This window comes from Pseudophryne corroboree, chromosome 11 (assembly GCF_028390025.1).
Source record: "Pseudophryne corroboree isolate aPseCor3 chromosome 11, aPseCor3.hap2, whole genome shotgun sequence".
NCBI lineage: Eukaryota > Metazoa > Chordata > Amphibia > Anura > Myobatrachidae > Pseudophryne > Pseudophryne corroboree.
The window spans coordinates 226629684-226655589 of NC_086454.1; the positions used below are offsets into that span (position 1 = coordinate 226629684).

Here is a 25906-nt window from a genome sequence, read left to right on the forward strand (position 1 = left end):
GCTATTGCCAGGGCCGTTTCTAGCCAATTTGGCTCCCAGTGCGAGATTTAAAAATGCGCCCCCCCCCCATAGATATAAAGAGGAAAAGCATGCGCGCGCGAAGGCGCGCGCGCTCCCGGTAAGGGGGCGTGACCTCATTAAAATGGGCGTGGCCTAATCTGATCTCATCAACACGGCCACCACAGGATATTAAAAAAAAAAGTCCTCATTTTACACATTACAGCAGGCACGCTACCCCATTTTACACAGCACGGCAGGCAAATGTCCCCATTTTACACAGTACGACAGGCACGTGCCCCCATTTTACACATTGCGGCAGGAAAAAGTGTCCCCATTTTACACAGTACGACAGGCAAGTGTCCCCATTTTACACATTGCGGCAGGAAAAAGTGTCCTCATTTTACACAGCACGGCAGGCAAGTGTCCCCATTTTACACATTGCGGCAGGCACGTGCCCCCATTTTACACATTGCGGCAGGAAAAAGTGTCCTCATTTTACACAGTACGACAGGCAAGTGTCCCCATTTTACACATTACGGCAGACAGGTGTCCCCATTTTACACATTGCGGCAGACAGGTGTCCCCATTTTACACATTGCGGCAGACACGTGCCCCCATTTTACACAGTACGCAGGCAAGTGTCCCCATTTTACATACTGCGGCAGACACGTGCCCCCATTTTACACAGTACGCAGGCAAGTGTCCCCATTTTACACACTGCGGCAGACACGTGCCCCCATTTTACACAGTACGCAGGCAAGTGTCCCCATTTTACACACTGCGGCAGACACGTGCCCCCATTTTACACAGTACGCAGGCAAGTGTCCCCATTTTCCACACTGCGGCAGACACGTGCCCCCATTTTACACAGTACGCAGGCAAGTGTCCCCATTTTACACACTGCGGCAGACACGTGCCCCCATTTTACACAGTACGCAGGCAAGTGTCCCCATTTTACACACTGCGGCAGACAGGTGTCCCCATTTTACACATTAAGGCAGACAGGTCCCCATTTTACACATTAAGGCAGACAGGTCCCCATTTTACACATTAAGGCAGACAGGTCCCCATTTTACACATTAAGGCAGACAGGTCCCCATTTTACACATTAAGGCAGACAGGTCCCCATTTTACACATTAAGGCAGACAGGTCCCCATTTTACACATTAAGGCAGACAGGTCTCCATTTTACACATTACTGCAGGTGGTGGGGAGGGAGAAAGGGAGAGAGAGGGAGAGGGGCTGACTTACATTTGTAGCGGTTCTCGCCGCTCTTCAGCCGCCTCTCCCTCCTCGTCTGCGCGGCTCCCCTTTTCCCTCCTCCCGAGTGCCCAGCTCGGGGGGCGGGGTTTCGCGGAATGACACGTTTGCGTCGTGACGTCACGACGCAATCGCGTCATTCTGCGAAACCCCGCCCCCCGAGCTGGGCACTCGGGAGGAGGGAGAAGGGGGTTTCAAAGTATGAAGAAGTGCCGCGGCGGGTGCCCGTGCGGTTGCACGGCTCGCCCGCCGCAAGAAACGGCACTGGCTATTGCATAGGAAGTATGAGAATTCTAACTATATGAAGTAATTGTCAGAGAAATAATTTCATATAGTTAGTAATAATACATAATTCTTATGTTTCCTTTATAGGAGCAAATAGCTTCATCAGTAAGGTGTCTGCTTCCAGAGTATCTATAATAAAGAGGGTGTGATTTGTAAGGTGCAGTGACTAGTGGGGAAGTCGGCTATGGAAGAGATACCGATTGCTGTCAATTAACTTAATTGATTAATGTCGCTGAACAAACGGAACAGGAGGAGAGGTGCCCCCCTTCAAAGCAGGAGCCCGGCGGCAGCTGACTCCGTTGCCTCCCAGAGTTCTGCCTCTGCTACTGCAGCAAAACACGCATGGAAGGCCGCAATTGCATACAATCAGGCTTTAGAAGGAGGGATCCCGCCCCCCTTAACAGACCCAACCCCCATTAGAGCTGCTTCCATTTCCCGGGCTGGTTTTCCATCCCAATCCGCCCCTGGTTGCATTTCACAATTATGAACAAAAATGTCCCAGCTCACATAGTCTTTAGTAGAAGGTGTTTGTACAAGATTCTAACCAATATTAAAAAATAAATAAATAAATAGAGAGTGGTCACATGGATGGCAGATAACCTCTATCCTGCTATCACTCTCTGGAAACTGGAAATTATTTCGGTGAGTGATAAGCTGCCAAGGATGGTTGTCTGATCTCAGCCAGTCTGTTTGAAGCACTCTGACATCCTCTTTCACTATACATAGCAACAAGTACCTTAATATTAGATTCAGAAGCAAAGGTCTGAAACTGAACTGCATACTGACCCCTAGTTCACGTACCCTGTTATAGGTGGAACAGAACATCTGCCCCTTACAGAATCTGGAAACATCCATCTATGTTCATCAATAACCTATTAAAATGCTGATAAGAAGCTACAATTAGCCAGAAGAAGATTTCCTTTCCATTATAGAAGCAAAGCACAGTATGTAAACCAAGTCTACAAAACTGATGGACTTAATAGCGTCCATGAAAGTACTGTAGATGTGTTTTACAGGAATCTAAATAATCTGATTTTGTTTACATCAGACTTTTGTTTATTTTAGTCTAACTCATAAAGGTCCTAAATAGCCAAGGAGGGTAATGGATACATCAGTGGTATCCATGACCTGAAAGGGACTTCCTAATCTAAAGAACCATACACTTTCTTTTTGAAGAAACTTCTGAGTTCAATCCTCACTCCTAATTCCAAGATGGATTTTTTCAAATCCAAAGGCTGATAATTGTGAAACTTTACCATAGTAAAGTATTTAGGTATCAGAAGGGAATACTTTATCCTGACTCATGGACTGAAGAGGCCTGGAGCAGGCAGCATTTGGACTTCCATTATAGTATACTGTATATTGGGGGTAATTCCAAGTTGATCGCAGCAGGAATTTTGTTAGCAGTTGGGCAAAACCATGTGCACTGCAGGGGAGGCAGATTTAACATGTGCAGAGAGAGTTATATTTGGGTGTGGTGTGTTCAATCTGCAATCTAATTTGCAGTGCAAAAATAAAGCAGCCAGTATTTACCCTGCACAGAAATAAAATAACCCACCCAAATCTAACTCTTTCTGCACGTTATATCTGCCTCCCCTGCAGTGCACATGGTTTTGCCCAACTGCTAACAAAATTCCTGCTGCGATCATCTTGGAATTACCCCCATTGGACAGTAATCTCCAATATTTCATTTTATACCCTGTGGGGATTAGTATGCAGAATGCCATGTTCTAGTTATTCAGAAACCTGTGTGAGGTGACGTTTATAGGCATGGCACTATGCATAATATATAGGTATGTTTTGTACTATTTGTACAAAACATGCATGCATTGCACAGCTTATGTAACAATAAAGCAATGCAGTTCTGGCTACAGTAACATCACAACATTCTATAGTGCTGTGTCTGAAAGGCCAGGAACTGATTCTAATGTTTGCAGGCTGATACCGTGGAGAGAGGATTTACAGTGACAGCTCTGTAAAGAAGCAAAGTGCGGGCAGAAGGTGGGGACACAGACCCTGAGGCCTGCTCTAGGAACTGCAGGAAATTTTATATTATTATTTAGCAGATGTTATTTGTCTAGCGCTGAGTTAAACAATCAATGGGTAAGGCAGTATTGTTCGCAATAGTTATTTCTTTTACACATTTACTTTTTCAGTGCCTTTCAATAACAATGTATCTGGAGCTGAAATAGGGTTTAAAAAAGTTAAATCTTAACAAAAAAACAACAAAAACAGCAACAACAACAACAGTGGAGTAGTATTAAAGGCATACTGCATACTGTTTTGGATGACTTGATATTGGGGTATAATGTGTTTTCGGTGGTTCTAGTGGCAGGATTTAAAAAGCAATAAAATTAAATGTAAGACACTCCTGGCTTCATATTTACTATTACAGCCCTTTTAAATCCAACTGTCAGAACTTCTGCTGCTTTAATAAATCTACCCCATAGTTTGTCTTGAAAAACCTCCTTCACGTTTCAGTTGAAATAAATTGAATGCAATGTGTAATGCCCCACCAAATTTTTTTTGGATGCACAACAAAACAAGTTAAATATTTTGTTGTTTTTCTTACTGTGTCACAGTGACAGAAAATAGGATTTTAATTACCTACCCGTAAATCCTTTTCTCGTAGTCCGTAGAGGATGCTGGGGTCCATTTTAGTACCATGGGGTATAGACAGTTCCGCAGGAGCCTTCGGCACTTTAAGACTTTTCAACAGTGTGAACTGGCTCCTCCATCTATGCCCCTTCTCCAGACCTCAGTATAGGAACTGTGCCCGAGGAGATGGACAACTTCGAGAGAAGAATTTACATTAAACTAGTGGCGAGATTCACACCAGCTCACACCATACAAAATATGCCGCCTAACATGGCTTTCAACATAATCCATGCTAACGTGCATGCATAATGCAACAGCAACAGCTGTAACACATCTTAACACATGAAAACCTGTGTAAAAAGATAAAACCAGCATTCTCTACGGACTACGAGAAAAGGATTTCCCGGTAGGTAATTAAAATCCTATTTTCTCTTACGTCCTAGAGGATGCTGGGGTCCACTTTAGTACCATAGGGATGTACCAAAGCTCCCAGTACGGGCAGGAAAGTGCTAATGTTCCTGCAGAACTTACTGACCAAACTGAAGGTCGTCAGCAGCCAAGGTGTCAAACCTATAAAACTTAGCAAACGTGTTTACTAGAGATGAGCGGGTTCGGTTCCTCGGAATCCGAACCCGCCCGAACTTCATGTTTTTTTTCACGGGTCCGAGCGACTCGGATCTTCCCGCCTTGCTCGGTTAACCCGAGCGCGCCCGAACGTCATCATGACGCTGTCGGATTCTCGCGAGGCTCGGATTCTATCGCGAGACTCGGATTCTATATAAGGAGCCGCGCGTCGCCGCCATTTTCACTCGTGCATTGAGATTGATAGGGAGAGGACGTGTCTGGCGTCCTCTCCATTAGAATAGAGATAGATTAGATAGAGAGAGAGAGATTGTGCAGAGTCGCAGACAGAGTTAGTTTACCACAGTCAGTGACCAGTGCAGTTGCTAGTTAACTTTTATTTAATATAATATATCCGTTCACTTCTCTCTGCTATATCCGTTCTCTGCCTGAAAAAAAAAACGATACACAGCACAGTCAGTCACACAGTGTGACTCAGTCTGTGTGCACTCAGCTCAGCCCAGTGTGCTGCACAGTCATCAATGTATAAATTAAAAGCTTATAATTAATTGTGGGGGAGACTGGGGAGCACTGCAGGTTGTTAGCAGGAGCCAGGAGTACAATTATATTAATTAACAGTGCACACTTTTGCTGCAGGAGTGGTGACCAGTGCCTGACCACCAGTATAGTATTGTTGTATACTACTAATATCTCTTTAAATATCAACCAGTCTATATTAGCAGCAGACACAGTACAGTGCGGTAGTTCACGGCTGTGGCTACCTCTGTGTCGGCACACGGCAGGCAGTCCGTCCGACCAGAATTGTATTATTTATTATTATATACCTACCACCTAACCGTGGTTTTTTTTTCATTCTTTATACCGTCATAGTGTCATCCTAATTGTTACGAGTATACTACTATCTCTTTATCAACCAGTGTACAGTGCGGTAGTTCACGGCTGTGGCTACCTCTGTGTCGGCACACGGCAGGCAGTCCGTCCGACCAGAATTGTATTATTTATTATTATATACCTACCACCTAACCGTGGTTTTTTTTTCATTCTTTATACCGTCATAGTGTCATCCTAATTGTTACGAGTATACTACTATCTCTTTATCAACCAGTGTACAGTGCGGTAGTTCACGGCTGTGGCTACCTCTGTGTCGGCACACGGCAGGCAGTCCGTCCGACCAGAATTGTATTATTTATTATTATATACCTACCACCTAACCGTGGTTTTTTTTTTCATTCTTTATACCGTCATAGTGTCATCCTAATTGTTACGAGTATACTACTATCTCTTTATCAACCAGTGTACAGTGCGGTAGTTCACGGCTGTGGCTACCTCTGTGTCGGCACACGGCAGGCAGTCCGTCCGACCAGAATTGTATTATTTATTATTATATACCTACCACCTAACCGTGGTTTTTTTTTTCATTCTTTATACCGTCATAGTGTCATCCTAATTGTTACGAGTATACTACTATCTCTTTATCAACCAGTGTACAGTGCGGTAGTTCACGGCTGTGGCTACCTCTGTGTCGGCACACGGCAGGCAGTCCGTCCGACCAGAATTGTATTATTTATTATTATATACCTACCACCTAACCGTGGTTTTTTTTTCATTCTTTATACCGTCATAGTGTCATCCTAATTGTTACGAGTATACTACTATCTCTTTATCAACCAGTGTACAGTGCGGTAGTTCACGGCTGTGGCTACCTCTGTGTCGGCACACGGCAGGCAGTCCGTCCGACCAGAATTGTATTATTTATTATTATATACCTACCACCTAACCGTGGTTTTTTTTTCATTCTTTATACCGTCATAGTGTCATCCTAATTGTTACGAGTATACTACTATCTCTTTATCAACCAGTGTACAGTGCGGTAGTTCACGGCTGTGGCTACCTCTGTGTCGGCACACGGCAGGCAGTCCGTCCGACCAGAATTGTATTATTTATTATTATATACCTACCACCTAACCGTGGTTTTTTTTTTCATTCTTTATACCGTCATAGTGTCATCCTAATTGTTACGAGTATACTACTATCTCTTTATCAACCAGTGTACAGTGCGGTAGTTCACGGCTGTGGCTACCTCTGTGTCGGCACACGGCAGGCAGTCCGTCCGACCAGAATTGTATTATTTATTATTATATACCTACCACCTAACCGTGGTTTTTTTTTCATTCTTTATACCGTCATAGTGTCATCCTAATTGTTACGAGTATACTACTATCTCTTTATCAACCAGTGTACAGTGCGGTAGTTCACGGCTGTGGCTACCTCTGTGTCGGCAGTCGGCAGGCAGTCCGTCCATCCATAATTGTATTATTATTATAATATATACCACCTAACCGTGGTTTTTTTATACCACCTAACCGTGGCAGTCCGTCCATAATTGTATACTAGTATCCAATCCATCCATCTCCATTGTTTACCTGAGGTGCCTTTTAGTTCTGCCTATAAAATATGGAGAACAAAAAAGTTGAGGTTCCAAAATTAGGGAAAGATCAAGATCCACTTCCACCTCGTGCTGAAGCTGCTGCCACTAGTCATGGCCGAGACGATGAAATGCCAGCAACGTCGTCTGCCAAGGCCGATGCCCAATGTCATAGTACAGAGCATGTCAAATCCAAAACACCAAATATCAGAAAAAAAAGGACTCCAAAACCTAAAATAAAATTGTCGGAGGAGAAGCGTAAACTTGCCAATATGCCATTTACCACACGGAGTGGCAAGGAACGGCTGAGGCCCTGGCCTATGTTCATGGCTAGTGGTTCAGCTTCACATGAGGATGGAAGCACTCAGCCTCTCGCTAGAAAACTGAAAAGACTCAAGCTGGCAAAAGCACCGCAAAGAACTGTGCGTTCTTTGAAATCCCAAATCCACAAGGAGAGTCCAATTGTGTCGTTTGCGATGCCTGACCTTCCCAACACTGGACGTGAAGAGCATGCGCCTTCCACTATTTGCATGCCCCCTGCAAGTGCTGGAAGGAGCACCCGCAGTCCAGTTCCTGATAGTCAGATTGAAGATGTCAGTGTTGAAGTACACCAGGATGAGGAGGATATGGGTGTTGCTGGCGCTGGGGAGGAAATTGACCAGGAGGATTCTGATGGTGAGGTGGTTTGTTTAAGTCAGGCACCCGGGGAGACACCTGTTGTCCGTGGGAGGAATATGGCCGTTGACATGCCAGGTGAAAATACCAAAAAAATCAGCTCTTCGGTGTGGAGGTATTTCACCACAAATGCGGACAACAGGTGTCAAGCCGTGTGTTCCCTTTGTCAAGCTGTAATAAGTAGGGGTAAGGACGTTAACCACCTCGGAACATCCTCCCTTATACGTCACCTGCAGCGCATTCATAATAAGTCAGTGACAAGTTCAAAAACTTTGGGTGACAGCGGAAGCAGTCCACTGACCAGTAAATCCCTTCCTCTTGTAACCAAGCTCACGCAAACCACCCCACCAACTCCCTCAGTGTCAATTTCCTCCTTCCCCAGGAATGCCAATAGTCCTGCAGGCCATGTCACTGGCAAGTCTGACGAGTCCTCTCCTGCCTGGGATTCCTCCGATGCATCCTTGCGTGTAACGCCTACTGCTGCTGGCGCTGCTGTTGTTGCCGCTGGGAGTCGATGGTCATCCCAGAGGGGAAGTCGTAAGCCCACTTGTACTACTTCCAGTAAGCAATTGACTGTTCAACAGTCCTTTGCGAGGAAGATGAAATATCACAGCAGTCATCCTACTGCAAAGCGGATAACTGAGGCCTTGGCATCCTGGGTGGTGAGAAACGTGGTTCCGGTATCCATCATTACTGCAGAGCCAACTAGAGACTTGTTGGAGGTACTGTGTCCCCGGTACCAAATACCATCTAGGTTCCATTTCTCTAGGCAGGCGATACCGAAAATGTACACAGACCTCAGAAAAAGAGTCACCAGTGTCCTAAAAAATGCAGCTGTACCCAATGTCCACTTAACCACGGACATGTGGACAAGTGGAGCAGGGCAGGGTCAGGACTATATGACTGTGACAGCCCACTGGGTAGATGTATGGACTCCCGCCGCAAGAACAGCAGCGGCGGCACCAGTAGCAGCATCTCGCAAACGCCAACTCTTTCCTAGGCAGGCTACGCTTTGTATCACCGCTTTCCAGAATACGCACACAGCTGAAAACCTCTTACGGCAACTGAGGAAGATCATCGCGGAATGGCTTACCCCAATTGGACTCTCCTGTGGATTTGTGGCATCGGACAACGCCAGCAATATTGTGTGTGCATTAAATCTGGGCCAATTCCAGCACGTCCCATGTTTTGCACATACCTTGAATTTGGTGGTGCAGAATTTTTTAAAAAACGACAGGGCCGTGCAAGAGATGCTGTCGGTGGCCAGAAGAATTGCGGGACACTTTCGGCGTACAGGCACCACGTACAGAAAACTGGAGCACCACCAAAAACTACTGAACCTGCCCTGCCATCATCTGAAGCAAGAAGTGGTAACGAGGTGGAATTCAACCCTCTATATGCTTCAGAGGTTGGAGGAGCAGCAAAAGGCCATTCAAGCCTATACAATTGAGCACGATATAGGAGATGGAATGCACCTGTCTCAAGTGCAGTGGAGAATGATTTCAACGTTGTGCAAGGTTCTGATGCCCTTTGAACTTGCCACACGTGAAGTCAGTTCAGACACTGCCAGCCTGAGTCAGGTCATTCCCCTCATCAGGCTTTTGCAGAAGAAGCTGGAGGCATTGAAGAAGGAGCTAACACGGAGCGATTCCGCTAGGCATGTGGGACTTGTGGATGCAGCCCTTAATTCGCTTAACAAGGATTCACGGGTGGTCAATCTGTTGAAATCAGAGCACTACATTTTGGCCACCGTGCTCGATCCTAGATTTAAAGCCTACCTTGGATCTCTCTTTCCGGCAGACACAGGTCTGCTGGGGTTGAAAGACCTGCTGGTGACAAAATTGTCAAGTCAAGCGGAACGCGACCTGTCAACATCTCCTCCTTCACATTCTCCCGCAACTGGGGGTGCGAGGAAAAGGCTCAGAATTCCGAGCCCACCCGCTGGCGGTGATGCAGGGCAGTCTGGAGCGACTGCTGATGCTGACATCTGGTCCGGACTGAAGGACCTGACAACGATTACGGACATGTCGTCTACTGTCACTGCATATGATTCTCTCAACATTGATAGAATGGTGGAGGATTATATGAGTGACCGCATCCAAGTAGGCACGTCACACAGTCCGTACTTATACTGGCAGGAAAAAGAGGCAATTTGGAGGCCCTTGCACAAACTGGCTTTATTCTACCTAAGTTGCCCTCCCACAAGTGTGTACTCCGAAAGAGTGTTTAGTGCCGCCGCTCACCTTGTCAGCAATCGGCGTACGAGGTTACATCCAGAAAATGTGGAGAAGATGATGTTCATTAAAATGAATTATAATCAATTCCTCCGCGGAGACATTGACCAGCAGCAATTGCCTCCACAAAGTACACAGGGAGCTGAGATGGTGGATTCCAGTGGGGACGAATTGATAATCTGTGAGGAGGGGGATGTACACGGTGATATATCGGAGGGTGAAGATGAGGTGGACATCTTGCCTCTGTAGAGCCAGTTTGTGCAAGGAGAGATTAATTGCTTCTTTTTTGGGGGGGGTCCAAACCAACCCGTCATATCAGTCACAGTCGTGTGGCAGACCCTGTCACTGAAATGATGGGTTGGTTAAAGTGTGCATGTCCTGTTTTGTTTATACAACATAAGGGTGGGTGGGAGGGCCCAAGGATAATTCCATCTTGCACCTCTTTTTTCTTTTCTTTTTCTTTGCATCATGTGCTGATTGGGGTGGGTTTTTTGGAAGGGACACCCTGCGTGACACTGCAGTGCCACTCCTAGATGGGCCCGGTGTTTGTGTCGGCCACTAGGGTCGCTAATCTTACTCACACAGCTACCTCATTGCGCCTCTTTTTTTCTTTGCGTCATGTGCTGTTTGGGGAGGGTTTTTTGGAAGGGACATCCTGCGTGACACTGCAGTGCCACTCCTAGATGTGCCCGGTGTTTGTGTCGGCCACTAGGGTCGCTAATCTTACTCACACAGTCAGCTACCTCATTGCGCCTCTTTTTTTCTTTGCGTCATGTGCTGTTTGGGGAGGGTTTTTTGGAAGGGCCATCCTGCGTGACACTGCAGTGCCACTCCTAGATGGGCCCGGTGTTTGTGTCGGCCACTAGGGTCGCTAATCTTACTCACACAGCTACCTCATTGCGCCTCTTTTTTTCTTTGCGTCATGTGCTGTTTGGGGAGGGTTTTTTGGAAGGGACATCCTGCGTGACACTGCAGTGCCACTCCTAGATGGGCCCGGTGTTTGTGTCGGCCACTAGGGTCGCTTATCTTACTCACACAGCGACCTCGGTGCAAATTTTAGGACTAAAAATAATATTGTGAGGTGTGAGGTATTCAGAATAGACTGAAAATGAGTGTAAATTATGGTTTTTGAGGTTAATAATACTTTGGGATCAAAATGACCCCCAAATTCTATGATTTAAGCTGTTTTTTAGTGTTTTTTGAAAAAAACACCCGAATCCAAAACACACCCGAATCCGACAAAAAAAATTCGGTGAGGTTTTGCCAAAACGCGGTCGAACCCAAAACACGGCCGCGGAACCGAACCCAAAACCAAAACACAAAACCCGAAAAATTTCAGGCGCTCATCTCTAGTGTTTACCCCTGACCAAGTAGCTGCTCGGCAAATTTGCCGAGACACCCCGGGCAGCCGCCCAGGAAGCACCCACTTTCCTTGTAGAGTGGGCCTATACCGAACTCGGTAACGGCAATCCTGCCGTGGAATAAGTGTGCTGAATGGTACCTCCGATTCAGAGCACAATAGTCTGCCTAGAAGCAGAACCCCCAATCTTGTTGGGGTCATAGAGGACAAACAAAGATTCTGTTTTCCTTATCCGAGCCATTCTTGTAACATAAGTCCTCAACGCTCTGACGACATCCAAGGACTTTTGAAACGGCTGAGGTGTCAGAAGCCACTGGCACCACCACAGGTTGGTAGATATGTAAATAAGACACAACCTTTGGAAGATAATGCTGACGTGTCCGCAGTTCAGCTCTATCTCCATGAAAAATCAAGTAAGGACTCTTGTGTGACAGAGCTCCTAATTCAGACACTCGTTTGCCTGAGGCCAAGGCCAACAGCATGACCACTTTCCAAGTGAGAAACTGCAACTCTACCTCTTGTAGAGGCTCAAACCAGTCCGATTTAAGGAACTGCAACACCACATTAAGACCCCATGGCGCAGCAGGAGGCACAAAGGGAGGTTGGATGTGCAGAACCCCCGTCACGAACATCTGGACCTCAGGAAGGGAAGCCAACTGTTTCTGAAAGAAAATGGACAAGGCCGAAATTTGGACCTTGATAGACCCTAATCTCAAGCCAGCATCCACACCCGCGTGTAGAAATAGGAGAAGACGTCCTAATTTAAACTCCTCCGTAGGAGACTTCTTGGATTCACACCAAGATACATATTTTCTCCAAATATGATGGTAATGTTTGGACGTTACCCCTTTTCTGGCCAGAATAAGTGTGGGAATGACTTCATTGGGAATACCCTTATGGGCTCGGATCTGGCGCTCAACAGCCATGCCGTCAAACGCAGCCGCGGTAAGTCTTGATAAACAAACGGCCCCTGCTGACGCAGGTCCTCATGAAGAGGAAGAGTCTGAGGATCTTCCAGTAATAACTCCTGAAGATCTGGATACCAAGCCCTCCTTGACCAGTCTGGAGCAATGAGAATTGCTCGAACCCTTGTTCTTCTGATGATCTTGAGATCTTTTGGTATTAGTGGAAGTGGAGGGAACAGATACACCAACTGAAAACACCCACTGGGTCACCAGTGCATCCACTGCTATTGCTTGTGGGTCTCTTGACCTGGAACAATATTTCTGAAGCTTCTTGTTGAGACGTGATGCCATCATATCTACTTGAGAAATGCCCCACTGATCTGCTACCTCTGCAAAGACTTCTGGGTGGAGGCCCCATTCTCCTGGATGAAGATTGTGTCTGCTGAGGAAGTCTGCTTCCCAGTTGTCCACTCCCGGAATGAAAATTGCCGACAGAGCTTTAGCATGTCTTTCTGCCCAGAGTAGTATCTTTGTCACCTCTGCCATTGCCACTCTGCTTTTTGTTCGGCCCTGGTGGTTTATGTAAGCTACTGACGTTACATTCTCTGACTGGATCTGTATGGGACGACCTTGGAGAAGGTGTGCCGCTTGATGAAGGCTGTTGTACATAGCTCTCAATTCCAGAATGTTTATTTGAAGGAGTACTTCTTGACTTGACCATCATCCTGGGAAGCTTTCCCCTTGCGTGACTGCTCCCCAACCTCGGAGGCTTGCATCTATGGTCACCAGGATCCAAGTCTGAATCCAGAACCTGCGTCCCTCCAGGAGGTGAGAACTTTGAAGACACCACAAGAGTGAAATACTGGCTTTTGTTGACAGGATTATCCTCCGGTGCATGTGTAGGTGCGATCCGGACTACTTGTCCAGTAGGTCCCATTGGAACACCCTGGCGTGGAATTGGCCAAATTGTAGAGCCTTGTAGGCCGCTACCATCTTCCCCAGCAGGCGGATGCACTGACGAATCGATACGCGTGCTGGTTTTAAAACTTGTTTGACCATCCTCTGGATCTCCAGAGCCTTTTACACCAGAAGGAATACTTTCTGTGCTTCCGTGTCCAATATCATTCCCAGAAATGATAACCTCATTGTGGGTTCCAATTGTGATTTTGGAAGGGTTATGATCCAACCGTGCTGTTGAAGCACCGTCAGGGAAAGTGCAATGTTCTGCACTAGATTCTCCCTGGATCTCGCTTTTATGAGCAGATAGTCCAAGTATGGGATGACTTTGTCTCCTTTCTTGCGAAGAAGAACCATCATCTCCGCCATCACCTTGGTGAATATTCTCGGAGCCGTGGAGAGCCCGAAAGGCAATGTTTGGAACTGGTAGTGGCAGTCCTGCACCGCAAACCTCAGGTATGCCTGATGTGGCGGGTAGATGGGAACATGTAAATAAGCATCTTTGATGTCCATCGATACCAGAAATTCCTTTTCCTCCATGCTGGAATCTCAGGGATTCCATCTTGAATTTGAACCTTTTTAAATAAAGGTTCAGAGTCTTTAGGTTTAAATTCGGTCTGACCGAGCCATCCGGTTTCGGCACTACAAACAGGCTTTAATAAAACCCTTTTTCCTGTTGTGACACAGGAACTAAGGAAATTACGTTGTCTTGACATATTTTATGTATTGCGTTCAGCACTTTTGCTCTGTCCTGAACAGAAGCTGGTAAGGCTGATTTGAAAAGTCGGCATGGGGGAAGGTCCTGAAATTCCAGTTTGTACCCTTGGGATACTATCTGCAATACCCAAGGATCCAGATCTGAGTGAACCCAGACCTGGCTGAAAGACAGTAGACGTGCCTCCACCCAATCGTACTCCCGCAGGGGAGCCCCAGCGTCATGCTGATGTTTTAGCAGAAGTAGCTGTTGACTTCTGCTCCTGCGAGCCTGACGATGTTGTAGATTTTTTACCTCTTCTTCGACCTCTTCCTGTGAAGAAGGGGGTACCCTCTGCCTTTTTGGACTTGTTGGGCCGAAAGGATTGCATCGTATGAGAATGAAATCCTTTCCTAGGTGGAGCAGCTGCGGAAGGCAGAAATGCTGACTTGCCTGATGTAGTTGTTGAAATCATGGCATCCAGCTTGTCTCCAAAGAGGGCATCTCCATTGTAAGGAAGCGCCTCAATATTCTTTTTTGATTCTGCATCAGCATTCCATTGGCGGATCCACAGTGCCCTGCGGGCTGAAATCGCCATAGCGGAGCATCTTGAACTCAGCAACCCAATATCCTTCATAGCTTCAACTAAGTAACCTGAGCATCTTTGATATGGCCGAGAGTTAGGACTATTTCATTCCTGTCAACTGTGTCCATGTTAACAAGCAAGCTGTCAGACCATTTTTCCACAGCGTTACCTACCCATGCACAAGCAATCGTGGACGGATTTTATGGTTGTTTCTAATGGATCTTTTAAAGTGGCTGAACCAGTGGCAGGCAAAACTATTTTCTTAGACAGCCGAGAAACTGAGGTGTCTATCACTGGGGGTGTCTCCCATTTGTGCCTGTTTTCCTCAGGGAAAGGGTACAGTTCTTCTCTGGGTTAGCCCAGGATTATTCAAAGAGCGCATTCAAATCCTTTGAAGGAGGAAAAGTCACAACCTGCTTTTTATTTAATTTAAAATAATCCTTTTCCTCAGGAACCAGTGTTGTTTCAGGAAACTCCAACACTTCCTTTATAGCAACTATCATACATTGTATGCTTTTGGCTAATTTGGGGTCTACCCCTCTCAAATCCCAAGTGTCGACGTCAGAGTCGGAATCTGTGTCTGTGTCCCCTTGCATTATCTGTGCCAGAGACCTTTTCTGGGAACTGGATGGGACCCGAGTGGATGATATGGAGGGGTCAGTAAGCATCCTCCACACACTGCCTCCAATATTTAGTCTGTTGTTCAGACTCAGAGAATTTCTTTGCAAGCATTGACATATTCTTTTGCAACATTCTCACCCACTCCGGCTCCTTCTGAGAGGGACGGGCCACCACATTACCCTCTTGTGTATCTAAAATGGGTTCTTCCTGGGAAGAACCCTCCCCAATGTCTGACATGTTACACACTTGTACACACACACAAACACACCTATCACACAGGGGAGCTATTGGGGACAGACCCACACTAAAGTCTGTCAGAGAGACACAGAGGGATCTGCCAGTCCACACACTGCACCTTATTGTGAATTGTGGAAATATTGCCCACTTACAGCGCATATACCAATAATAGGCCCACAGACCTAATTATAATGAACCACCCAGTGAGTGTTCTGGCAAGTCCCGCCCTTCAGCCTCAGCAATGTAATATTTTTACTGGCTGGGGATGGCACACCAGCGGCTGTACATGTATGTACCCTTTTTGCCAGTGAGAGTAAGGTTTTAAAACATGCCCTCAGAGCGCGTGTACCTGTATGCCGGCAACGATGACCGGAGGATCCCCTCTCTGCAGGACTCTGGTAATATACTCACCGGCCTTCTGACTTCTGGCTGTTAGGGGGTGGCGGCAGTGCTGTGGGAGTGAACGTTGGCCAGGCTTGGGCTGTGTTCAGTACCCTTCAGGAGCTAATGGTGTCCTGTCAGCGGAAGCAGAACCATTAACTAATTGAGAAGTTGGTTCCTACTTCCCCCCCTAAGTCCCACGAAGCAGGGAAGCTGTTGCCAGCAGCTTCCCTGTAAAATAAAAAACCTAAGAAAGTCTTTTTCCAGCAAAGCTCTGTAGAGCTCCACTAGTGTGCATCCAGTCTCCTGGGCACATTTTCTAAACTGAGGTCTGGAGGAGGGGGATAGAGGGAGGAGCCAGTTCACACTGTTGAAAAGTCTTAAAGTGCCAAAGGCTCCCGCGGAACCGTCTATATCCCATGGTACTAAAATGGACCCCAGCATCCTCTAGGACGTAAGAGAAACTTAAATAACAGATTTTAAATAATGATAGCATGCAATGCTTACTGTATTATTGGTAGTTCAACAAGGGAATTTCAAAAGCATGTTGACTTATCATACCCAGGTAATACTGGGGAAGAGGTATGAAGCAGTGATAAGAGTGGAGAAGTGTGCCAGTGGAGAAGTGTGTCATGGCAATCAATCAATCAATCAATCAATCAATCAATCAATCAATATAACATTATATGCAGCAACTGATTGGTTGTCATGGCACACTTCTCCACTGGCAGATATCTCCACTCTTATCACTGCTTCATACATCTAGCCCTGTATGTTATTTGTCAAGCAAATTATTTTATGGTGGGTAGATGGTTAACTATTTAGCTACCACAGTAATAGTTAAAGAGTTTTCTGTACTTGATAGAAGTAACACTTAAAATGATTTTGAATAGGTGAGATGTGACATGTCCAACTTCCTACTATTATTCATCCTGATTAAAATCCCTGTCTGTAAGCAATCTGTGTAATTCAGTGACAGATCATACAAGTGATGCATTTTCAGATACAGGTTGAGTCTCCCATATGCGAAATAGTTGAGACCATTGGATTTCGGATTTTTCTGTATTTTGTAATATTTGCATCATATATTCAGATATCTTGGGGATGGGATCCAAATCTAAACACAAAATGCATTTATGGTTAATATACACCCTATACCCATAGCCTGAAGGTCATTTTATACATATTTTTAATAATTTTGTGCATGAAACAAAGTTTGTGTACATTGAACCTTCAGAAAGTAAAGGGGTCACTGGGTCAACCACGGTCAAAAAATGTTGGATTTCAAATTATTTTGGTCATCGTATTTTCGGATGTACAGTAGGTGGTTCAACCTCTATGGAAATCTGAGATTCTAGTTTTGTATAGCAGTAGTTATTCTTTACTGTACTTGGTTTGATGAGACTCAAACCAATAATGATAAATCTTCTGAAATGAATGGACGTCAGATAAGACACACCAAAATTTGTCAAATGTATTGTTGCACAATTAATAATTATCCTTCATATTTGATGACAGGGTGGGATTTATGTACTCACACTCCTGGATACATTTGCTGCTGGAACATCCATTTTGTTTGCGGTTTTAATAGAGGCCATAGGAGTATCATGGTTTTACGGTATGTATGAAACTCAAGTATGAAAGCAAAATATACTTTTTCTTATGTTATGTCTCAGTTTGTTTGCTTATATGAACAATGCCTTTAAAGTAGTTATAATATAAATTAAATATGTCTCAAATTATTTGCATCAGCAGAAGTGTCAATGTTATTACCCAATGCATCGTGAGACATTTCTTTTTGCTACCCCACTCACATTTTACTGAACTAGACTGGGCTATGTTAATGAAATAATGTAAAAGATTTATTGTTCATTAATGAATTTATTGAGTTCTTGTTAAATTATTTTCAAAGTAATTTGGTGGTTCATAATATATTTGTGATGAAACAAGTTGCAGTATGCTGGCATTATCTACAAATATCTTACTGCCTGAATTTGTGAATGATTCCTAGTTTCCATTGGATTCATACAAGTGTTATCCCTTTGTGCGGTAGAGGAGTACACATGACTGCAGTACTGTACTTTGATACTTAGGGGTTAATTCTGAATTGCATGCAAGTTTATTTTTGGACCAAACTTAAAATGTTTAGCATCAGGGCTGTTACTAGGGGTATGTGAGCGGTGCCTTCGCACTGAGCACAGGGCTCTAGGGGCAGCATCATCGCTGCCCCAAGGTCCTTGCTTCTGGCTAGCAGGGTGTTTGGAATGACACCCTGCAGCCAGTATAGCTGCTGCAGCACCACCTGGAGCATTCTTTGGACACCCCAGATGTTCATACTGCAGCCTGTACAGACCCCCTGGACCCTCCAGAGGAGGCTCTGTGCAGTGCCACACTTTCCAACACTAGCGTGCCCACCCCCTCGACGTAACATCAATGGTCAATGTGCTTGGCAGGCACAGGGCAGCCCTGTTACAGAACTGTTTAGCACTGCACATACTCTATACAGTATCTGAGCATAGAAGATCTGCACTGATTTCAGAACATACAATGCAGCTAACTTCCATACACCTCCTACTCCATTTACTTATAATCAGTAGAAGCTCTAGAGGTGGGGTTGCAGCGCAGTCCAAATTTCAAATAGGGGAGCCACACCAAGTGCCACTAACTGTCATCCCAAACTGACTCAGTGGCAGGTAGTGTGGCTCCCCTATTTGAAATTTGGACTGCGCTGTAGCCCCACCAATGGAGTCGGCATTGATTGCTAAAGTCACTAAAGCATGCTACCATTTGTATTATTAATGGTAAATCAGCATAAAAAGTATATAAAGCAAGTCATATGTATCCACAGATTATGGGATAAATGCAATAGTGTTCAACTTGCAGGCATTAGTGACTTTCCGATGAGTCTCACAGAAGATTAAAAGGGGCAATAATTACAAATGTAAAATCAACCTTAAATGATTGCCCTTTTAAAAGACTGGGCAGAGTAGCCAGAAACTTGCTGATGCCTACTGTACATCATACAGGCTATTACATTTACCCCTATATCTTCAATGCAATAGTGTAGCTTTAACCAGGTCATGTATTCATCTATATATGTTTAAAATATTGATAGATTTATTATTTTAATGCTGTTGTCTTTCATCTGGGTTTTTATATTGAGTTACATTTTATTTTAAAAAAAGCTAAATAGATTGGGCTGTGTATAGGTCTTTCCTGCTAACATCTGCATCACCAAAGACAATATTCCCAAATACACATAAAACAGCCATAGAATATTATGGGAACTGCCCCTAAAGAGGGAATTGAATTGTTTTGCCTGGCCGAATCAACGCAGCCATCACACTTTACAGCAGTAGACTCAAAATGCTACCCCTTTGAGCCACAGAAGTTAAGCTCTCCAGAGCCCCTGCATTTTAATGGACTTCTGGGCTTTCTTTTTTTGTTGTAGGTGATGTAGTCCTCTCAAAGTTTGTAATGTATTATTTGTTCTTAATTTTTGTGCTGAGATCCATACTATACTTTTCCCAGAAATGTTACTTCTTCTTCTGTAACCTGTGTTAAGTCACTATTCACTGCTCAACCTCTGTACTGATTGTCAGCTATCATTTCATAAGAGGGCAAACAATCAGGACCTGCTGACAGAGCCCAGTGCTGGTTATGTTTTTTTGGGGGGTCGGGGGTACCAAGCACTGTTTTTTCTCCTAAAACAACTTTTTACTTCACTTAAAAAACAAACGACTGCATTGATCTCACTGATCCGTGTAGGCTACGCAGCAAACACACTTGCTAAAAGCAAGTGCATTGATTTGGTGGATTGGATTTTGGTGTGAATTTGAGTGATTTCACTAAACATTTCTTTGTAAATTCATGATTTTGGCAATGTTTTTTCTGATTGGTGATGTGCCATGATTTGGTCTGTGATAAGTGAGTTTCATGGCAATTGGCCTTCAGTTTATTCACAATATGCAAAATTGCGACATTACAGCAAAAAAACCCCAAAATCTGCAAAATCACCCGAAAATGATATGTCGTAAATTTCCCCCATACAATATGACTCCAGTTGATGATAGTTCAATATGTAGAATAATATTGCTTAATATTGTTATTAAACATTTGGTTGCTTGACTTGTCTATTTTATTCCACACCCTTCATACTACCTAGTCCTCCATATTTGTCTCAGCAAATCCAAATCTAGCCATAAATAGATTAAAAGTTGGAGTGTTTACTTGCACCCAACATCATCTGAGCATCTTAGACACTGACCGAAAGTTTGCTATCTTTAAAGGTGAAACCCCCACATATGGTGTAAGATGAAGGTGTGAAATAAAGTCTGTGCAAGTTCAAGTGACTGAATCCTGGGAACCAGTGCCAATAAAGTTGGATATTTTGACCTACAGCATGAGCAACTGAAAAGTGACTGATTACCGGCCAAACCCAGGGTCGGGTGAGTGCCCAAAATGCAGAATACTGCTTTATAGGGTTGTGTAGGGCACCAGAAATACTGTTTACTTTGCATCACCAGAGTATATTTTGCTTTCTTTTAAAATTCTAGGGAAGATGTATTAACCTGGAGAAGGCATAAGGAAGTCATAAACCAGTCAGGGCCGGATCTAGACCTTGTGGCTCCCAGGGCGAAAAAATTGAAGCGTGGCTTCATGGAGAAGGGGCGTGGTCAGTTATGCCCCCTGTAGCTTTGCCCCCAGTACTGTGCCCCCTGTAGCTGTGCCCACAGTAGTATTGCCCCTAGTACTGTGCCCCCTGTAGAGTTGTGCCCCCTGTAGAGTTGTGCCCCCCAGTAGTATTGCCCCCAGTACTGTGCCCCCTGTAGAGTTGTACGCCCTAGTTGCGCCGCTTACAAAAAATAAATAAATAAATTAATACTCACAATCCTCGCTCCTGCTTCCTGACCGCTGCTGCCCTCCATCTCTGGCCGCTGGCGCTGCTCCTCAGATCTATGGGAGTGACATCACGACGTCTCTCCTATAGCACCGCATAGACACTAGAGGTCAGTTATGACCTATAGCGTCTGTGGCGCTCCCACAATGCAGTGCGGTGCACGATGACTTCATTGCACACTGCACAGCACCGCATCTACACAGCACCGGGCGGCACTAGTAGCGGATCTTGCCACGGCGGCTGCGCTCTCCGGATGGTGGTGGCACCCTCAGGAAGGTGGCGCCCGGGCAAAAATCCTGCTTGCCCGTAGCGGCTGCGTGACGTCACATGCAGCCGCTGCGACCAGGGACAGCGACGAGCAACTCCCGGCCAGCTGCAGGAGCTGCGCTGGCCAGGAATTACTCAACAAGTACAAAAGCACAGCTATGATCAACTCGCAATGACCCCCTATGTCTCTGAACAGTACCAATCGGGATGCATACGACTGCATCCACCTCTGAATCAGGTGATCAAGAAAAAGGATTTAAAATTTGCACTTCACTATTGTCATACTTTGCTACAGTCCCAGAATGATTAACATGCAGATTATCATCCTTTTATCTCTAGCATTTAGAGATGTACACAAACCGAATGGTTCCTGTGTCATCTGGGAAATGAGGTTGCAGCTGTTTGGGGGCAGGGCGGTGACAGAGAGCATTATTGAAAATGAGGACATGTCAGCCCCATTTTAGAGATGTGCCTAAGCTATACTTGCCTACTCTCCCGGAATGGCCGGGAGGCTCCAGAAAATCGGGTGACCCTCCCGGCCCCCCGGAAGAGCAGGCAAGTCTCCTGATTTGATGGGTCCCCCCTGCCCATCCGCCCACTTTGTGTGTAAAGTGGGCGGTCCGGGCAGACGATGACGCGATTCTTGCTGGCCCCTGCATTGTAATGCCGGTGATTGCGGCATTACAGAGAGGGGGCGTGGCTTAAAGGAGGACATCCCCGTAACCACGCCCCACCCCACCCTTGCTCCACCCCGTCCCGCCTCCGGCCCACCCACTCCATTCGTCAGAGTGCTCCCTGGCCCGCCTGTTGAGCCGACCTGGCTGCTCTCTCCCGCAGAGAGCAGCCAGAACGTCGGTAAGTATGGCCTAAGCCAGTGTCTGTGTATTCTGATGCAACATCTCGGATCCTGGCTGCATATCCTAAAGGTTACACAGATGACCGATTTTCATCCAGATTATCCAATACTGCATCTTCAGACACAGCAGCGGATTACAGAAGCATGCAGGAGATATCTTTTTACACAAGACGCTTCTTGCAGCATTAGCATATTATTGCTCAGCAGCTGCATCCAAGTTTATGCTGAATCAGTGCGTTTCTGCATGGTAATCTCAGTTTTTAGGAATAGGGTTATTTATTTGAACAGCCTTTCCCCGCACCTTGGGGTAATTAGCCAACAATTACTGCAGCCAATACCGGATCATTTCTGGCACTCTTTTTTTCTTATGGAGATCCGTTTAATACAGCCAGCGTCCACTAGGAATCGCATCCAGGATCGGACTGTCCCAGTGGGGAGCCAGGTAATTCCCTCCCTTTCAGAGAGGAGGTATGGCTTAACAGGCCACAGTCATGCAGCATGTGTCCTGCTGTGTGAAATGCACAGGCATGTCTGTCAGCCATTCAACACAGGAGGGGGAGTTGCCTCAGCGCAAGATGAAATTGCCCAATAGCCTATTAGCAATAGGTAATGAACAGTGGTCTTGTCAGATACATATTGAGAGTGCAGCAGAGGAAGTCTCTGTAGGCTCTCACAGACAGTCCTAGTAGACAGAAATGTTGTCCTGTAGCCCTCAGTGATCTGACTCCCACTGTGAGCACTATACCCACAGTGTTCCTCTGTCTTGTCTCATGGCTGCTTCTCCTCCCAGCTGCGGGGCCTGCTGCCTCCTGCTGCTTGCACAGTGACTGCAGCTGATAGATCCATTTACAACAGTTGAGTGGGGGTGGTGGTGGAGGAGGGAAGGGGTAGAATTGAGGTGTTATGTACAGTACACTGTATAGTGTTATGTACACTTTATAGTGAGACCTATGTATAGTTGTAGTTGTTCCTCTCCCATTTACTGTCTGCCTCTCCCCATCACCCTATCTCTGTCACCCTCTGCTTCTCCCAGTCACACACAGTCTCTCCATGTTACCATTTGCCCCTTGCTGTAACCAACTGCCTCTTCTCATCACCCACTGCATCTCAGTGTCACCCTCTGCCTCTCCCCGTCACCACCTCCCTGTCACCCACTGCCTCTCTCCATCACCTTCTGCCTCTCCCCATCACCGCCTGCCTCTTCCTGTCACCTTGTGCCTCTCCCTGTCACCCACTGCCTATCGCCATCACCGTCTGCCTCTTCCCATCACACATTGTCTCTGGCTCAAATATCAGTGTCACCACTGTCCCCTTACCCCTCCCATTATTAAGATGCCCCCCTCCCATTCTCATTTTCTTCTGGATCTGCCCTTGTCTCTAGCTGCAGGGTTTACATTAATATGCCCATTTATTGTAGATACTACTCACTTGACTATTGCAATGTATGTAAAGGATATAATTTCAAACATTTAAAAATGCTACTGACCTTGAAATAATGTATGGCTTTTGACTTCATGAATTTAGAACCTTTCTGCCACTTGTTTTGTAAGTTTGTAGGTGATGGAGATCCATCCGCCCTGGCACTGTCTGGTGTTGTGTATCAGATTCACTTAACCTTTGCTAACGTATCTTATGAAAGTCTTGGTGGAGCAGGTCCCTACACTTTGCACGCTGAATAGCAGCTACATTTTCACAAGCAGTTTTTGAAAATAAGTTGCCTGTAGTCATTGTATTTGTGTTATAAGATTCTGAAAATACAGTTTGCACAACTGACAAATGATTTTTTCACTTATTTGTTAATTACTTTGTTTCATTCTAAATTAGTCGCGTTGAGTCAGTATCAGTATTACTGTGCTTTATCTCCACTGGTAATAGCATTGCTTCTTTTCTTGTACAGCATGAGCATAGAGAGAAAGCCCCGGGATAGAGAAAGGCACTAATGAGGGATCGGTATGGGATCCCGGGGGTCAGGATCCCGGAGGTCATGAAACGGATGCCGGAAACCCGACAGCCAGAATCTCAGCAGTGAGCGCAGCGTGTATCCTCGCAGGCTCGCTGCACTTGCCACACTTCGGGCCAGGTGTCGACCTTCGGTCTTCACACTATTATATTCCCCCCAATTGGAATACTGGTTTTTGGCTGGGATTTGACCGCCGCCATTCTCTGGCTGTTGAGATTATGGTGTTGGTTTCCTGACTGCCGGGATCCCAACATCCGGTAATTTAACCACATACCACTAATAGATACTGGCTTGTACAGAAACAAGTAAATACTTGTTGGTACAGTGTCATTGCCCCAGTAGGCAAATGAATAAACAAAAATCCAGAATATTAGTCCTTTAAGTCATACACACTAGATGAGAAAGTAAAAGATATTGCTCAGAAGGACCATTCTGAGTGATAACTTTTACTATCTTGTCTAGTGTGTACACTCAATATCGTTGACGATACTGGCTCCCGCGCGTCGTAAATGATCCCCTTCCTCTTCTGAACTCTTTCATTAATGAGGGCTGCAGCATGGTGCCCGCTCCCCCCGTTGCTTCCTCCCCACTGGCATCGGCAAGTGTGTATGCACTTGCCGATGCCGGCATACCGCCGGTTCCCCATTGCAGCCAATATTGGGGGTCATTCCGAGTTGTTCGCTCGTTGCCGATTTTCGCTATACTGCGATTAGTCGCTTACTGCGCATGCGCAAGGTTCGCAGAGCGCATGCGCTTAGTTATTTTACACAATAGTTAGGTATTTTACTCACGGCATAACGCAGCTTTTTCATCGCTGTGGTGATCGTAGTGTGATTGACAGGAAGTGGGTGTTTCTGGGCGGAAACTGGCTGTTTTATGGGAGTGTGCAGAAAAACGCAGGCGTTCAAGTTCCAAAACGCGGGAGTGTCTGGAGAAATGGGGGAGTGGCTGGGCGAACGCTGGGTGTGTTTGTGACGTCAAACCAGGAACGAAAAGGACTAAGCTGGTCGCAATGGCTGAGTAAGTCTGGAGCTACTTAGAAACTGCGGGGTAATCGTTACGAGAAAATTAGCTAAGCTTTCGTTCGCAATTCTGCTATGTTAAGATACACTCCCAGTAGGCGGCGGCTTAGCGTGTGCAATGCTGCTAAAAGCAGCTAGCGAGCGAACAACTCGGAATCACCCCCATTGCCGGGTACACACATCCGCTAGTGTGTATCTGGCTAAACTTAGAGAGAGTGCCAGAAAGATACTACAGAGCCATAAAATGTTTAGGTTGGAGGGGACAGGGTAAGGGATTGGTTGAATCACTGGTTGCATTTGACAAAGTGTGAGAATAATTGTAAGAAAAATGGGTCTTCCACTATGTCAGCAAAAACTTCTCTTATCTAGAGGAAAAATGACTGTGTGGAGGTGCACCCTGAGAGTAAAGGGAATTTGATACAAAAAGAGTATCCTAGTCTGGATACAGAAAGAAACTCTTTGTTAAGAGTGCCCCTAACAGAGAGTTTCTTTCTGTATCCAGACTTGGATACTCTTTTTGTATCGAAGTGTTTATGTGCATCCCAGTCTTGATATATAAAAGCAGTGGTATTTCTGGAAAATGCTAGTGATTTATAAAAAAAAAAAAAATTGGTAAGTATGATGATTGTTTTTGGTACTGAACAAAAAAGTTGAAGAAGCCTTTGTCACTGTCTCCGAAATGTGCTTTGTGAGTCTGATGCAGAGTGGGATTTATAATAATAATAATAATAATAATAATAATTTTATTTATATAGTGCTCTTTCTCCAACAGGACTCAAGGCGCTTGCCTTTAAAAATTTATTTCTGTACTGAAAAAAGACATTCCAGTTATAGAATAATAAAATCCTAGGCAGTGCAAAAAGTGTGTTGTGTGAGTAGCCAATAGTAAAAAAAAAATGTTATACAAAGAAAAGAAAACAAATAAAGAAAGCCTAATACAAATTGTGTTTTGTGAGAAGCCAAAGCAAGCACTATAAAATAAATATGTAAAAAATAAATTTACTAAAAGCAAAAATATGCACTAAAACAGAACTGTTGCATAGAAGTCTGATAATTCTATGAACATTTTTTAACTTTTTTAAAAAATTAGTAAGAAACAGT

At 45.3% G+C, this 25906-nt stretch overlaps 1 protein-coding gene across 2 annotated transcripts in view; it reads left to right on the forward strand.

Annotated features, from left to right (window-relative positions):
• Positions 1–25906, forward strand: part of SLC6A2 (solute carrier family 6 member 2) — a 488933-nt gene that overhangs the window by 420741 nt on the left and 42286 nt on the right. For both annotated transcript variants that reach the window (XM_063945285.1, XM_063945286.1), the window contains one exon: positions 17319–17418. In XM_063945285.1, coding sequence (XP_063801355.1) covers positions 17319–17418 — 100 coding nt within the window. The remainder of the gene's footprint in view (positions 1–17318; positions 17419–25906) is intronic.